This window comes from Pelodiscus sinensis, chromosome 7, assembly GCF_049634645.1.
Source record: "Pelodiscus sinensis isolate JC-2024 chromosome 7, ASM4963464v1, whole genome shotgun sequence".
Taxonomy (NCBI): Eukaryota; Metazoa; Chordata; order Testudines; family Trionychidae; genus Pelodiscus; species Pelodiscus sinensis.
The window spans coordinates 44790283-44807378 of NC_134717.1; the positions used below are offsets into that span (position 1 = coordinate 44790283).

General features: G+C 42.6%; 1 protein-coding gene and 1 long non-coding RNA gene across 9 annotated transcripts in view; one reads left to right on the forward strand and one right to left on the reverse strand.

Annotated features, from left to right (window-relative positions):
- Positions 1–15653, forward strand: part of HOXD3 (homeobox D3) — a 36155-nt gene extending 20502 nt beyond the window's left edge. For 5 of the 8 annotated variants that reach the window (XM_075933698.1, XM_075933697.1, XM_075933700.1 and 2 more), the window contains 3 exons: positions 6515–6598; positions 11313–11867; positions 13312–15653. In XM_075933698.1, the coding sequence (XP_075789813.1) occupies positions 11372–11867; positions 13312–14060 (1245 nt within the window). In that variant the 5' untranslated portion in view covers positions 6515–6598; positions 11313–11371 and the 3' untranslated portion in view covers positions 14061–15653. Of the gene's footprint in view, positions 1–66; positions 3508–5211; positions 5477–6514; positions 6599–11312; positions 11868–13311 lie in introns of those variants that run through there. The other 3 variants (XM_075933703.1, XM_075933702.1, XM_075933701.1) reach the window with 3 other exon arrangements.
- LOC106731728 (uncharacterized) lies at positions 2317–5197 on the reverse strand. Its single transcript, XR_001367991.3, has 3 exons — positions 5059–5197; positions 3967–4185; positions 2317–2453 (listed from the first exon to the last, which is right to left on the reverse strand). It is a non-coding gene; the product is annotated as an uncharacterized LOC106731728 (long non-coding RNA).
- Positions 15654–17096: the final 1443 nt, after the last annotated feature.

Below are 17096 nucleotides of genomic sequence, written 5' to 3' on the forward strand. Positions count from 1 at the left end.
CTTTTATTCCTTCATATTTAAATTCTGAATGCACTTAGCTGTCAAATGCTTGACAAATAGGACCCTTTGCTTCCTGATTTGGAACCATGCAATAGTCAGAAGTTGGTCTAGGCTTGTGTGGTGACCTTAGATGCAGGGGAAAAGATTTACACTTTATGAAAAATTATGATGTTGGGCAAAGGCTCCCTTTGTTTATGTGTGTGCGCGGACAGGTTCTACCTAGAGGTAACAGGAAGGCAAAAGACAAGGCAAGGGTTTGCTGAGAGCTGTATGTGTGGTGAAATGGGAGTAGATTTACTGGTTGCTTATGTCTTACTGGGAACAATACTGGCTGTCAGGGCATCTGCTGCCCATTCTTAAAATGGTGAGAAAAGGGCCTGAACTTCTTTTCAAGCAAGGGTCGTAAATTTTTCCTTGCGTCATAATAGAAGGCTATAGAACGGAGTTGAAATTTTACCCAAATGCAGGTTTTTAAGCAGCAGATAATGAATTCCGAGCTTGCTTCTCGCCCCCTCCCAAGACATTATTGCTACCCTTCCACAAAGGGAAGGATTTATTGTTAATTTTATTTTTATTTTTCTAGGATAAATGCCCATTTTTGACCTGGTCCTTTTCGGTTTCTCTCTGAAATGATGAGCAAAGCATTGCGGTGTGTGTGTGTGTGTGTGTTTGTGTGAGTGGTGGGAGAGCGGGGGAGGGGGTGTCTAAAATAGAAAAAGCCTAGGAAAAGCCCCCCAGTCTTCGGGTCAATTTGCGGGAGACTTACACTCTTGCAACTCCGGGGCCAGCGGAGCACGCTGATACAAAAATGAGGATTTCAGCTTGTATATAGAAACCACGTTTTCCCCTGCTATAAAACACAGACCGCACGGCTGAGAATTCTCTATTAACCCCCATAGCCAGTTGAAACTACTGCATGCGAACAGGATACTCTTTATTATCCCTCGCTGGAGTCATTTCTAAACACCCAGATTATAGCTTTTATAGCTTCCGTTTCGGAGGCAGGGCAGAGGCAAAGTTTCCTCTGTTATGAATTATACATTCAAACAATAACACATTAATTCAATTATTCAAAGATGACAAACGGGGATGCGCCTTGGTAGTGACTAAAACCCAGAATCGCTGCTTCCCTATAACTCCTCTTGTTTTCATCAATGAAGTTTATATTTTCCTCTTTGCCCAGAGAGAGCCCAAACTCCACAAACACACGCGGTAAAATGGCCCCGAACAGAAGTTGAACAGCTTTAATAATAACGTTTATTCCTGCATTTAGCCTGGGATATTTGATCAGTTTGACAATTGCCGGAGTTGTTGTTATAAATCATCGTAAGTAATTCCTGAAAGGGTGCGAGGCTGCTGAGGGGCGGGCGAAGACTGTAAATCTTTCTGTTTTATTGCTCTATGAACATATGCTCCAACTGGAGAAGTCTTCAGATCCTTTACTGGAGACAAATTCACTCAGAGCTTCAGTCTTCCTATCGCTGGAGTTTCACACTTCTTTATTGCTTTTTCGGGCCCCGTGCAAACTCTTAATTTTTGCTGCAGTTGTTGGTTTCTTGGTGCCGTATAACCTAAATGAACCCCTCGGTGGCGTGTGACTTTTGCTAAGAGAGATTTACAAATTACGCATTAAAAGGGAGATTTTTCTTCTTATTCCCTCCTCTTGATCTTTCCTTGATTAATGGCGCACTTTGCACTTTCACTTTTGTGTAACGAGCAAACGAGACTTTCGTCATTAGAAAATGTGCAAACACTATTCCGAACTTACGTATGTATGTATGTATGTAAAGACACAGGCACACACATACATACCTCTGACTCAATACAGCTAGATTTTAGACAGAGACACTGATAGAGAAACGTATGTCTAACAGGAAATTATTCGAAGAACAATTGCCTTTTACTTGATGCAAGATTCAGGTACATCATTTCCAACGAATACAACATTATAAATGCGGAGTCGAAAACAATCGTTTACCTTGAACGCGTGCTTCAGTAAGAGGACTGCAATCTTTTTATAACTTGTTTGCAAAGTCAGGAAAAGCAGAGTAATTTAGATAAATGTTACAATACACTTATAGACAGTATTGTAAGGTAATACGTTACTGTCAGATCTCCATGCTTTGGATGGTAATGAAATCTTAGCAGATCCTAGATTAGGTGTGGTTTATTTATATCTACAGACACCTTAGGTAATCAAACAAAGGAGTTAAAATACATTTTTACAGAATTTGATTTCAGAACATTTGTATACACTCATTAAATACAGGACGTGTTCTCCATATAGTGCCTTTTCTATCCGTGTGTGTATATACACAGACATATGTATATGTATGTACATACACCCTCCCCCCCAATCAGAATCAGTGCACAAACAGAAAAGTAAGACGATTTTTCTAAGGCTTCTTTAATCTTCCGAACTGAAATATTCGACTTTACCTAAATGTTTCCCCCTATAGAGAAGGAGAAAACAGAAATTAGTGCATACTAATAAAACCTAGAACATTTCAGACAGCTTTGCAGTATGCATTTGTGGGCCAGAGTTTTTATTAAACCGTCTTTTCGGTTACAGAAAATACAAATTTCTTTTCATCTTCTATAGGCAATGTTGATTTAACGAGTCGTTTGATCAGCAACGACTGAAGAAACTACCATTCAAATTAACATCCCGTGTATTTGTGGTACCCACAAAGAAAACGGATTAATAGAATAGCGAGTACAGAGTGTTCATGGATTGAAGGTTGCTGTGATAGTTCAGTTTGTCCAAAAGCTCTAAGAATACTTGATTCAACTAGGAAGAGAAGGTCTTCAAAATACTTTACCCAAAAGATCAATGTATCCAAAGGGATTTGTAACACGTCGGAAAGGAATTGTTGCCTTTTGGTACCTAAAACAATTCTAGAACCTGGTCTTTATTGGAAGGGGAGGCGGTTTTGCATTGGACTGCTGCGTTGCTTTCACAGGAAGCTTAAGGGGGCTTTTGGATCCCTGTGTAATACTCCCAGGCATGTACATTCTGGGGGGTTTAGAGAGGACGGACATTGTGAAAGTTCCAGCCTCAATCAGAACAATCTGCTCTCAGGATCACGTGAACAAATATGCTTGTATTTTAAGGCAGCGCCTATATTTCTGATTATAAAGGGGTTTCTGTTGCCCTTCTGAAAAAAAAAAACATAAATGGCCGCACGATTTAAAACCAAAACAAAGCAATCGCCGGCCAATTGCTTCCTTTTACTCCGTGGAGTTGATTGCCAAGGACGGTTGTTGTGAATTAAAAAGAACAACAACAACAAATTCCGAATTCCACTCGCCCTCTTTTATTGGTAGTTGAGCCTGAACCTGTTTTCATTCTATCGGGAATACTGGTGTAGGAAAATGTCTGTAAAACCGCAAGATCAGGCTTAGGACAGTCCTGTCTGCAGACAAAGGGGGAAGGATCTATTCTAACAACCGCAAGCACAGATATTGAGACTGAGGACCACAGGTTTATGATAAATGGATACACAGGTAAGCAATTGCATGACAAAATGGAACCTTTAACCATAGGTCTGCATTATCGCCTTTAGTCAGAGACTAAGTGTAATTTATTAGTCATCGGTGATCTGACTGCAAAATATGTCTAGAAATATGTTTCCATCTAGTTTAGAGCAGTATTGTCTTAAGTATATGCTATTTTTTCGGAAATTTACACACTTCCCAAACGTTCGGGAGAATTTGTTTGCCCCGGTCCTGTTTTTGGTTGTTTTCAAGTATTAAATGACAGTTAAACAAATAAAAGAAAATAACTTTTTCATGTACTGTTACTGCCAGAGTATTATGGGGCATCCTATTAAATCTCTGACTTCGACTGGTGGGCAGAATGTAGCCGGGTTGATCTGTACTCTACACATTGAAATAGATTCACCGGTAAGGGAGCCTCCACATAGGGTTCTTAAATGCACTTAGCAAATGATCTTCCATACTCACCTATTTCCTCAGCCTTTGACTCATATATATCATTTGCTCCTGTATTGCTGTCCGCGCTACTGTGGTTTTATTTATTTCAGTCACACGCGCTGTTACAGTGCTATTTGCCATTCATATACCACGAAAGTTTTCTTTACGTCTATTTCCATAGTCTGATCAACTTGTAAATGGGCCAGCGTGGTAAGCGAGGGAATGTGTACTGGATACTTGCATCTAAAACTAAGAAAATACAAACAATATTCATGCCTATTTTGGCTACTAAAAGTGAATGGATCCCACAGAAACATGTTTAAACCTTAACTCAACTTCTTGCTATTTAAAATAGCACCTTCCACTACATGCAAAATCCGTGCTTTAAATAACTTTCTACCTTTTAAAATGCATGAACTATGGAATAGCGTTTCCGATTACCTTTATCGAAACTAGCAAAATACAATATCCAAGCTTTGTGTTGGATACCAGAAGAAGGCAGTGCCGGACAAAATCTGAACAGAAGTCTTTCTATCTCTTAGGCAGCTAACTCTTCCTTCATTTTAGATGCTCATCCATATTTATGCAGAACAATGAACAGAAGGAAAGAAAGTTGTTTTGTCAATTGCGTGTGCTCTGCTCGATCAGAACGTAAAGGCAGTGAACATTTTTCTTAGCTGTATGCCTCCAAGCTGCTGGCCTGCCAAGTTAGTCAGCTGAATCCAATTACTGCAAGCAGCATTTCATTTGGCTCGATGGAAGCACTCACTTATAACTTCACCTAAAATTTCAATAATACCTATATTGGGTCCATGCCTGGATAGTTCTAAAGATTTCCTGAGGTTTATCTTTGGCAACTTTTTATCAGAGCTCAGTTCTATTTCTCTGACGAAGCTCCACTAACGACAGCACAAAGCCAACGTGTTTAAGCATCAGAGCCTTAGAAACCCAAACTTCGGATGTTGTTCGAGTTAGGATCAAAGAGATGTCTTTGTAAAATGGGCTCCAAAGAGACCCATTTCTAGAATCAGGATGGCATCACTGAGCTGCTGGTGAGGCGGTAGTGCCGCTGCAAAAAGGATCAGAAGTCGATAATTAATTAGACACAAAATGAAAACTTACCAGGTCAATCAACAGCGGATAACAATGACTTGATAACAATATTATGATCTCTCCGGCCAGAAGCTAAGGTGTGCCGAATTTATGCTTTCTTCTTACACACTGTAAAATACTATTTCTAATGAACTCCGTTCTAAAAAAAAATAAATAAAGCGCTTAAAGTTGACGTACGCCCACGTGAATATATTATATAAGACGTTACCGGGACAGGCCTTGGACCGAGAACCTGGTAGAGCATCGTGTGTAATGATGAGGCTCCACTTCCCAAACTTCAGTTTGCCAGCCTAAATTAAGGTGAATTGGAAGGGGAATGCTGCACCATACTGGGTTTGGATAGGGACAGAGAAGATTTGGTGGAAAGTTGCAAGCTCTGTTATGTTGTGAGCTATTGGAGGCGCTTCCGTTGGTTGTTCATTAAGTGGTGAGTTATTGCTATACAAGCCAAAGGTCATTTCAAAGGCTTATGGTTGCTAGATATCGTCTTTATAATGACCCGGGCTTCTTTGTGGGGGATTTTCTGGCACGAATGTTCTCAGACTCCTTAGTCGACACATTGCAAAAGGGAAACGCAAAATGTTCCGTTTGAGCCCCAAATATTTGTTGTGCAGATGCAGCAGGCGAAGTGTCTATCTTAGTTTTCTGTGCGTCTTAACTAGGGGATGTAAAGGGGAGCTGCAAGTAATTTGTGTGCCTCTTTCCTTAAACCGTGGATCAGGAGAAGGGAAGGGGCAGAGCTGTGCACTGGTGTTGTGCCTGGGTTTTACTTCTTGTGACAAACCCGAGATAACCACAGCTATCCATAATGTATGAGCGCCGTGGTAATGGCGCCGGGGTCTTTCTAGTAAAATTTCCATTCTTCTTAGTGTGATGGTTAGACTTGTGCATGCTCTTCCTTACCTATGCTACATGCCTGCCGTTATCACTGACTCTGCACAGCGCGAGATGCATTTAAATCCTTTTGCTGAGGGGGGAAAAGTTACATCACAATTGCCATGTTTGCACTTCCTCTTCCTAAGAGGCAAAGAGCATTGGTACTGTAGCTACTAACTTGGGGAGGTGCTGGAAGTGTTCAGGAAGCCGTGAGAATGTGGAACTGGTTTTTATTTCGATCCGAGTTGGAGCTATTTTGTCCAATGTTCCGCCCAAATGGTTACAAGGCTTTGGGGCTCTAATTACGTGAGCGCTACCCTCCCGCGCTGTATGCACTGTGTTGTCTGGAAAAGTCTATCAAGGCCTCTGTAAAGTTTTGCCGAGGAACCGTATAAAAAAACCAAAGGGTTTTCCAAGTGTGCTTAGTATATAAATGTGAAGCACCTGTGACTTGTAAAGTGAAAGAGCTGATGTGGAATTGGAGGCAAAGAGAATTGCTACCGAACAGGCGTGAATTTATTATAAAATGTATCAAGAAAGAAGTACACAACAAAACAGCTTCCACTGAAAGTTCTCACTTTTGTTTCAGGCACGTCCCAACGGATTTTCCAAAGGGCTCCGAAGATCCTACAAAAAGAGTTAAAGTCAAAATTCAAGAAAAAACATAAGTGTGGTGAGTTTTTATTTTCGTCTCTATAGATTTGCCACCTCTCTTGCTACAGAAGTAGTTGCCACGAGTAATTTACCATATGTAAAGAACAAAAATGCTTGAAAGTGTATCATTTTAGAGTATGGTAACAGAGGTTACCTGCTAACTGATCATCGATTTTCAAATCTATTTCTGCTTAATAACGTTGTCAGTACCTCACACACAAAGTATGTTATTACTGTAAAAGCTATCTCACCCAAAGAGCAGCATTTAAAATGCTCTCGCCCCATTTAAAGTAGCTCATTATTACGCCTATTTAAACAGCAATAGAAAACAAAATAAGCATTTAATAAAACCACATTCGGACCGATACTGCTCCCGATTCTGTTCCCACCGAATGGGAAGTTGTCAGCACCTTCAGTGGGAATTGGATCGGGCTCTTACAAAGCTCGTAACCTTTGAACGATGCTTTTATGTACGGAAGGCTGGGTACAAATATTAATCTTACAGCTTCAAAACATAGTATTTTAGATAGACCTTTAGTCTCTACAGAAGAATTCTGATATCGGTCAGACAGACAGACCAACATTATGATCCCGATTTACCAGTGCTATTAGGTGGCTCACAGCGTCTTAAATCACTGGAAGAGAAACAGAACATACACCTTTTAAAACGCGGCTCCCTCTGTGAGCCATTGTGTACAATCTATAACAAGAATACATTTCAGTATCAGTGGCAGCCATGATCAAATTACATCAGTCACTCTTTTCCCACAAAAATTGGGGGGAGGGGAAGCTAATTTCCTGGAAGTCTTCTGGTTGCAGTCTATCCGTCCGCATGGTAAACTCTATTCCAGCAAATCCAAAGATCATTAGTAGAAAGTGATTTGGGGGAGGTGGTAAAATAACAACAGATAAGCACAGAAGGAGTTCAGAAATCCTTGGCAACGTGAAGGAAAATAGCCTGTGCTCTGAGAAAGAAGCAGTAAAGGAGGGAACTGTTTAGCTACTTTATATATATGTCCCCTTCCAGGCTGCAAATAAGGAAAAATTGCGGAGTAGGGAATTCTTTTGCTGGTCTTCCTCCTACGCGCAGCCTGTTCTACCCTTCTGAAAGTGCTAGGTCTTGAGAAGTGTTTTCCTTTTCATTCCTTACTGAAGCGTTTACTGCCATAGTGCTAGCAGTCATAAATTTTGTTACAAACCACAGTGACAGGTGCATTGATATGCACCGTGAGAGCTCCGGCTGCTTAATAACCCCTCCACTGGCCGCTCATACTGCCTTTTATTTATTCGGTATCATATGAGATATTGATCCTAAGCAGAATTAAGTGTAGTGGAAGTATTAGTAGAGAACTGCTTAATATGAATATGTTTGGGTTTCGGATCGAACACAATTGTGAGAGTGGAAACTTGTCAGAATTTGACTTTGCTGTAATTCGGCACACACGTGGGTGTGAGTGTGGGGGTGAGAGCGTGTGAGTGGGAGAATCAGGTATTTTGTCTAACAATCCTGTATCTCTTATACCTAGTCTGACTTCCAGATATAACTGTAGGCTGCATTGTAGCCTCCGGGCATTTGGAAAACAGTGGCAGGACAAAGACCCCTATTACCATATGTGATGTATAACGGTTCAGATGAGGTTAACCTCTCTGACTAGTAGGAAGGGGAACTCGCAACACAGACATGGCTACTTTGTGGTTGCCTGGCCCTAGTGCATTTCAGTCCACCCCCCACAACGCTGGCAAACCATTTGGAAGTTACTTTCCTGCAGAATGTCTTTGGTCAAACGAAGAAGTGTTGAGCCTGTGCTTTGGTGTTACATACAAACACACCGCCTTATGCAGTGCGCTTGTAGAGTCAAAACGTGTAAGGATTTAAAAAAAAAAGATCTAAAAGATGAGCCACCAAACAGTCGAGCATTGTCCGTGTGATTTATGGCCCATTGCCTCCTTTTTAGGTTCAAGCAGAGTTCACAAGCAGTTGGTATTTCAGAAAAGGAATAAGGCTTTTAACAGTTTTTCAGCAATACTGTTTTTTAAGATTTCATGTATTCTTTTGGGAACTATATTTTATTTGGTATATAAAAGAATAGGCATAATCCTATGTTGTGTTAAGCAAATGCTTCAGCCCAGACTATACCAGAAAACGTAAATAATAAAGGTAGAAAATTATTAACTGTGTGGATGATTTGCAGAAAGTAAATTATAGTCTCGTCTGGATCGTTGTATTTTCTTAGCACTCATAATAAATCTTTCATTATTACTTCCTGGGCCTCTGTTTATTGCATTCTTCAGGGTGGGTTTGGGGCAAAGCCTTTTTCTCTCCCTCTCCCCCCACCACCACTAGTTTCCCAAAATGATATCAGCTCATGTTGATGAAAGAAAATAACTTCTCTGGTAAAGCAATATTTAAGAGGGGATGGGAGGACCTATCAGTTTAAAGTGACTTCGAATTTTTGTTATCTTAGTTTAGAATGTGTACTGTATTCTAGTGATAGAAATGTAGCCGTGTTAATCTGGTGTAGCTGAAACAAAATACAGGACTATGTAGCACTTTAAAGACTAACAAGATAAACCATCTTGTTAGTCTTTAAAGTGCTACATAGTCCTGTATACTGTATTCTATTCACTTTTAGAAAGAATAACAATGCTATTTAGTTGTACAAATTACTATTGGGGAAGCAGCAGACAAATAAAATTAAAGGTAACACATTACTATGGCTTTGCATAAATGTTGATTTTGAAGAATAACAATTAACAGAGATTCCTTTAATATTTTAGAACTACTTTCATGTAATAAATAAGTTTAGACAATAAAAAAGACACTTGCAAATATCTCAAGTACTGACACTATTGTCAGGTGAAATATCCCGTAATTTATTTTGGCAGAAGGATAAAAGATGCAAATTTTTAAATGCATAAAAACACGGAGAATACCAGTAGAGAAATTGTAGCAACCCCATCACTGCATTTATCAAAACTACGTGTTAGTTCCTACCTTGCAAAAGATAAAATACAGATTTACATTCAACAAATTGTATACAGCTTTTGTATCTATTCAAAAATATTCATTACCGGGAGAACTTTTCATTTGGATACACTTGCCAGTTTGATGGGAAAATACTGAAATCTGAATTAAGTTTTGCATGCTAACACACAAAACATGATTTATAATGAAAACCAAACCATATTAATGGTCTCAGGTTGATTCGATTGACAATAACTAACAAGAAACGTTGGGTGAAAGATTTTTGAGCAGGGTAAAATTAATCTAAGAGTTAAGATAGAGTAGCTGACCTAAGCGTTTTCTTTATAGTACAAACTTAAGTTAGTGAATGGCGTTAGTTATACTTTAACTTCTTAGGAATCTTTCGCAGGGAAAAGAGACAGAATTTACAATAGAGATGGAATTTTCTGGGGTTTTTTTAAGGTTCTAATTCTGGTTCAATCCATCATGTCATCTGGGGCCTCTTTCACACTTTTGCGCCTGCGTATACAGAAAAAAAGATTGGGGGGGAAGGGGGAGGGAAAGAAGTGAGGTGGGTTAATCTTTATACAGTACCAAAATGGTACAGGAGGGTCACCAAATATGCATATTATGGAAATACTCATATATGATAGTAAAGTGAATGATAATATGACCGTGATGGTGGAAAAATAAAGAGAAAGAGGAAAGGCGAGATGTCGATTTAGAACACGTTCTGTGAAACATGAAGGAAGAATGTATGGATAGAATGCACAAAAATACAGTAGTTAATGTCTGTCGATACATCTGGAATTGTAAAACAAGATCTAAAGATATATGAGGGAATGGTATAGTGGGACAGTACAACTTCCCAGTTTTTCACTGGAAGCCTAATAAATTTATGTTAATGGATCAGGTATTTTGAGGTAGAAGCATTAAGCGTCATTTCAAAGTTGGGGAAAAAAACACTCTAGAAAAAAGAGTAAATGAAACAAATTCTTAACTGTGTTCCTAAAGACGGGGAGAATAATTATTAATTATTCGCAATTAGATGAGCGTTCCAAATTATTTCTGCCATTATCAGAGGATCTGCTCAGATTTTAAAGAGATGGATCCAATGCTCACTCCTTCACTTGGGATTTGATCTATACTTTTTGATTAGAAGGAAACCTCAAGAAAGACTTTGAAGGATCTGGCTGATTACTCAACTAGATTAGGATTATTTTTAAAGGCATTTAATGTATGTTTCACCCATTTTGTGTTCAGTGTAGCTTCTGTAGTCTAGTCAGTTAATCCATTCTATTCTCTCTTTTCTCTCCCTGAAAGGAATCTGTGTACTAGCCAAATCTTAGTATGTCGGTGTGTCAAAGCGCAGAACTGAGTGAATGAGTTCGCACGAGTCTAGATGTAAGCACGTGAGCGAATGTATACACATGTGTGTTTCTAAGGAGGGGGATGTAAAAGGAGATGTCTGTCTGCCTGATATCTTGGGGGTGTTCAGCAGACTTCCTCTGCAGGTGGGGCAGTGATCACTTGCTGGTTTGAACTAGAGCAAAGAGCACGTTCTCCTGTAACTTGCAGGATTTCATCAATTCAGCCAGGGTTGATGGGCCTGCGGCAGGAGCGGGTGGGTGAGGCTCTGAGGCCTGCCAGGTGCAGGAGGCCAGACAAGATGGCCAGGAGTCAGGACGATCCCTTCTAGCCCTCCGCTCTGAGATCACACCCGTTCTCCTAATGAAAGTTCCTTTTGTGTCTCTCGCTTTCCCCCCAGGTGGCTTCCTAGGCAGTGAGTGGCCCAAACCGAACACGTGAGCCGCTGGGACCCAGTCAATGTTATTTGAGCAGGGTCCCCAGGCCTTGGCGATCCCAGAGAGCAAGATGCAGAAAACCGCGTACTACGATAACTCGGGGCTCTTCGGGGGCTACACCTACAGCAAAGCCGACGCCTACAGCTACAGCTCGGCCCACCAGCCTTACCCACAAGCCGCTCTGGACACAGACTACCCGAGCTCCGCCTGCTCCATCCAGAGCTCGGCTCCCATCCGAGCTCCAGCCCATAAGAGCAGCGAGCTGAATGGCAGCTGCATGCGGACCAACGGCAGCGGCCAAGCAAGCAGTCAGCCCCCGGGTCTAGGCGAGCAGCAGCAGCCGCCTGCGCTGCCCCCTTCTTCCCCACCGAACCCCACCAATGCGGCCCCCCCGAAAAAAACCAAAGGCGGCCCCAATTCCTCCAGCTCCTCCTCCGCCACCATTAGCAAACAGATCTTCCCCTGGATGAAAGAGTCCCGGCAGAACTCCAAGCAGAAAAACACCTGCGCCGCTTCAGGTACAGCGCTCCCCCGCCTAGCTCCCCCCATCACCTCCCCCAGGTCCGCTAAGCAGCACACGCATCAGCCCGTCCAGAGCCCCGCCCCGCCGGGCACAGTGGGGGGCGCTCAGATCTCCAGCAGGCTCCACGCTGCGGCTCTTGGCAACGTTGAGCGAGGGCCTAAATCGAGTCCTCTGCGGCTCGGGGCCTGTGCCCGTGTCAAGAGCAACTCCGCAGCCCCGGAGTTTGCGGGGTCTTGTCCCGCCCGCTGTGATCGAAGCGTTTGGCGGAGGCGCTGCGCTGCGATGTGGGGCACACAGGCCTGCGCGCTGTCTGGCGTGCAGGGAAAAGCAGCATTTCCTCCCTCTCCGTCTAAACGCCTCAATCTGTCAGCTCTCGCTCGCTCCGAACTGGCTTCCAGGACGGAGCTTTTAGAAACGTAGACCGCACAAGCACTGAAACTCAAGCCAGGTGTTCCTAGCACTCATCCCTCGGAAGAGCCCCAACCTTTTCCCCGGTCGTGGGAGTCTGACCTCAGATTTCAAAGCGAGAAAGCCAATCCACTTGTTAGCAAGTTTTAAATCCTGCCCTTTCTCCTTTGCTCCGGTTTGGGATGAAAGAAAGGGACGCCCCTTCCCCTCTTTCTCCATTCAGTGAAATCGAGCATATTCACAAATCCCGCAATATCTAATTTATTTTCACTCCTCGTTATCCAGTGTTGCTCCTTACTATTGACTCCTCCACCTCTGCTTCAGAGCCTGGATAAAGAATCCGGTTTAAGGAGCCTGGACTGCTCCCACTTGAAACAATAGGAATGCTGACTTTGTGCACATTGGGAGCAGGATCGGGCGTAAGGTCAGGGAGAGCGAGCAAGCGAGTGAGAGAGAGGCGTGGACAGAGGGATTTGAATCTGATGCCACTAAAAGCTCCTTGAGGGGTTTCTCAGCGTTATACAAAGCCAGAATAGTTTGCACCCTTATCGTGAATTAATGGGATATGAAGAGAGGTTATAGTGAAATCATCAGTAATCTCTGACACCCTCTTTCGCTTAAAACAGTCTCTACCCTGCCCGTTGTGTCTCATTTTACTTTGAATTGCATCTTGGCAACCTCTCGAGGGCTATGTTACATCAACTCTGCGGGTGCGTGTTGACGCATGGATGTGGTGGATATCCACCAGGGGAAGAGAGCAGGGAAAAGCAAACCCAAAATACATCGGATTCGATCCGGTGCTGGGCAAACCTCTGGCCTGGGTTGGATAGGACAGGGTCTGTGCGGACCTGGGGCGCCCAGCGGCCGTTCCTGGCGCTAGCGAAGCCACTGGCTTCTTCAGACCTGGGAGCGTGGCTGGTGCTCGTTTGGTTTGCGCGAAACAATCTCTCGATCCCTGCCCGGCCCATAGCGGGAGGCTGTGCCAGGGCCTGTAAAGCCTCAACCTGTGTTTGTTTCTCTTCCTTCGGCAGGAGAAAACTGCGAAGACAAAAGTCCCCCGGGCCCGGCTTCCAAGAGGGTCCGCACCGCCTACACCAGCGCGCAGCTGGTGGAGCTGGAGAAGGAGTTTCATTTCAATCGCTATCTCTGCCGCCCGCGCAGAGTGGAAATGGCCAATCTCCTGAACCTGACGGAGCGGCAGATAAAAATCTGGTTCCAGAACAGGCGAATGAAGTACAAAAAAGACCAGAAAGCCAAAGGGATCATGCACTCTCCCGTAGGACAGTCCCCTGACCGAAGTCCACCCTTAAGCGGCCCAAATCACGTAGGATATTCCAGCCAGCTTCCAACAGTCAATAGTCTTAGCTACGATGCGCCTTCGCCAACATCCTTTGCCAAATCCCAGCAAAACATGTATGGCCTGGCTGCGTACACAGCACCTCTCAGCAGCTGTTTGCCCCAGCAGAAAAGATACCCGGGAGCAGAGTATGACCATCACACCATGCAAAGTAGCGGCGGCTTTGCCAATCCCAATTTGCAGGGCAGCCCGGTGTATGTCGGAGGCAACTTTGTTGATTCCATGCCAGCCTCTGGCCCCATGTTCAACATCGGCCATCTTTCCCATCCTTCATCTGCCAGCGTGGACTACAGCTGCGCCGCTCAGATCCCCGGCAACCATCACCATGGACCTTGTGACCCTCATCCTACATACACAGATCTCACTTCTCATCACACGTCTCAGGGAAGGATTCAAGAAGCGCCCAAACTAACGCATCTGTAGTGGACTGGGACGGAGCCAGAGCGCGCAATGTACTCGCGTTTAAATTACCTCACTTTTCTGACGTTACCGTGTTACTTTCCTCTGAGTGCCACCAGTATTAGTGGATTTGTCTCCCCTAGCAGCTATCTTCTTTTTTGCGACTCTAAGTAAGTCAGTGAAAAGGATCCTTTCTTTTCTAGCTGTGTAAAGCATGACAGTGCAATATACTGCAAACCAAGGGACTAATAATCTGGTAATGATGTACTTGAAGGTAAGTCTTCTAGCTCAATTAGTATTAGCAGCGCGTCATGCTGAGGTGTTTTTTAGCCCAATTGTGAACGCTGGCATCTTGCCTGCCTATAAACTTATTTCAGAGAAGTTAATTTATGAATTCTTCAGTAATGTAAGGATTGCATTGAACTAAATGATATGTATTTATTGTTTTAAGCGAGCCATTTTTGTATCATCGATTATTTATCCTCGTCTTACTGTATTTATGTGGATATTTGTAGAGTTTATTCACCATAACTTCGGGAGATTGATTCAGGTCCCTGGTGACTATTGCATTTCACCTATTTAGTCTATTTGGTCTGAACTAGTTGAGAGAGTAGTTTTGAACAGTTGTAACAGTGGCTGGTGTTTGTAGTTGATGTAAGGATTAATTAAGACTCTAAGTCTTTAATAGAGTAAAACAAGCTGTGGCACCACACAAAGAAGCCCTGACACCTTGTTATAAAGTGTATTTATTTCATATTGTCTGGTGCCCTTCGAACAGCTATTTCGCTTTAAAAAAAAATAAGCCACCTTTTTAAGTTGGAGGAGTGTCTGTTTCACTAACGCAAGTTGCAAAGCGGACCGCTCGGCCATTTTGTTTGGGATAAACTTCTACATACAAAAACCTCCGAGAGGCTGGTGTTTATTTATTGATTACTCTTGCACACGGTAATCCGGTGGGATACTTTGTTGGCACTGAATTCTAGCTATCTGAAACAGAAAAAGCTAAGAACCGGGAAAAAATAGAAACCGTCCAATAGGAATAATGTAATTAGGGTTTCCATAGCAATCCGAGCTACAGCTGCCCGTCTCCTTTGTTATTTAACCGTTAGTATAAAGACAACCGTATAATAAATTTTTTTAGATATAATCGGAAGCCCGAGCTTAATTTTACATATTAAAAAATGAAAGAAAATTGACAATCAAATATCTACAAATGAAAGAAAACCGCTAAGAGTAGAAACTGAGGTACAGTGGAGAGAAACTATTCCGAGGTGACCACAATAGCTTTCAGTTAGGAAAGTATCTCCCTTCTTGTAATGTTCTGTAGTACACGCTGATACATTTCTTGTGAAAACAAACCTTACTGCCATGCACAGACTATGCCACAAAAGACACAACAAAAATAGAAAGAAGCGTGTTTCCTCCTGTTTATTTACATGGCTGTGTTTAATCTCTTGCCGGCTTCACAACGGTTTTGTAAACGTAGCAATGGTATTAGCAGTGTCAGTAACCATACGTGTTCTTCCGGGAAAAAGTTATTCTCTTATCGCTTTTTAAAGTGTTCAGTTAAGATTCCCATCTTCTGTATTCCCAGCAAAATCGTCCCGACGCATCACTTTTTAGTTTGACAAGTAAACTGCCGCCCCTGCTCCATCCTCTGATGACAAGACCTGGAATTCCTAGTGTGAAAAATATTTAACGTTCTGGTCAACGTAGAAACTCTTTATTTTCTGATAAGTTGTGTTTCGCTGGACAACAATGATCCGAAATATTATTTCGGTTTTCCTCTGTGTTATTTTTCAAATGTCACGTTACGCCGAGGAAAGAAGTGTATCCTTTTGTTAAATTTCAACGTTTCCCCGCGCAGATTTGAATATCCGTGTTGTAGATCTGTAAACAAATCAGAATAAACTACTTTGATCGAAGACATATTTTAACCACTGAGAGACCTACAATTGTTTTCTATGACAATTTACTCATGGACTATTCCCTCAGTTAAGTTATTAATATTTTAAATGAACAATCAATAAGATAAATAGTAATAAACTTTATGCGTGAATTTTACAGATGCAATGCTTTGTGTTACAGTTTGCAGGAAACAGATAAAAAAACTGAACTGGCACATGTAGATGATTTTATTTTCTTCAGACTAAAGTATATTTCACGGTGTACACCGATTATGCATTTTTGATTTATAGGTGGAGCCCAGTTAGTATTTTTTGTTACTCAACGTGCATCTTCTGAGTCTGTGAGTGTCTACAGTCTAAGCATTGTCTGCTGTTTAATGGGCTAGACTTCACATAGCCTCTGAGCCGGGTTATATTATGATTAGTTTCCTTAAAATTCATCTTGCCAGGGAAATTATTATAAATACACTTCCCCGTAAAAGGGGGGAGGATTGAGGAAATTGCTTTGGAATAAAAACACAATATTACCAGTGAGCACTGGTACATCATCTCTTTGTATGTCCTGGGGGCAAATGTTCTGCTGTGTGTGGGAGGTGGGGTGGGAGAGGGGTCATGTGATAAATACATTCCGTTTTTTCTGGTTTATTCTGGTAGGAGGCAACTCTGCCGGTATGTACCCCTGGTCACAACCTAATTAGGAGAGGTGATGGAACCTTGTCTATATTGTTGGCGTCTTTACCGTGTTTGTACAGGCACCTGCAATCTGAGAGGGGCACTGTGGCACCTTTTCCATGGGCCACCGTTTAAAACGTCATACGTTACAGAGCCCGCTTTCCCAGCCAACACACGCTCCGCTCCTTTTGAGCACGCAATTAGTTTTCCGAGCCTTGGTAGCCTAAATCAAACAAAGCACGAGCGCCGGGGCTGAGCTGTGTGAGGCTCCCAAACCTTCATTTATTTCCAGGAATGGACCCTCCCCCGGCGCCATCGAAACCAATAGCCTTAGAGCATCGAGCGAGGTCAAGGAGGCTGAAGTTGGTTTTTAAATTCGTGTCGGCATCATTTCAATAAGGCCGGGCGCAGTGCTAGTCAGCGACAGTGCACGAACATTGAAAACTCAACCCCTTCTTACGGGCTACTGAGAGAGAGACCA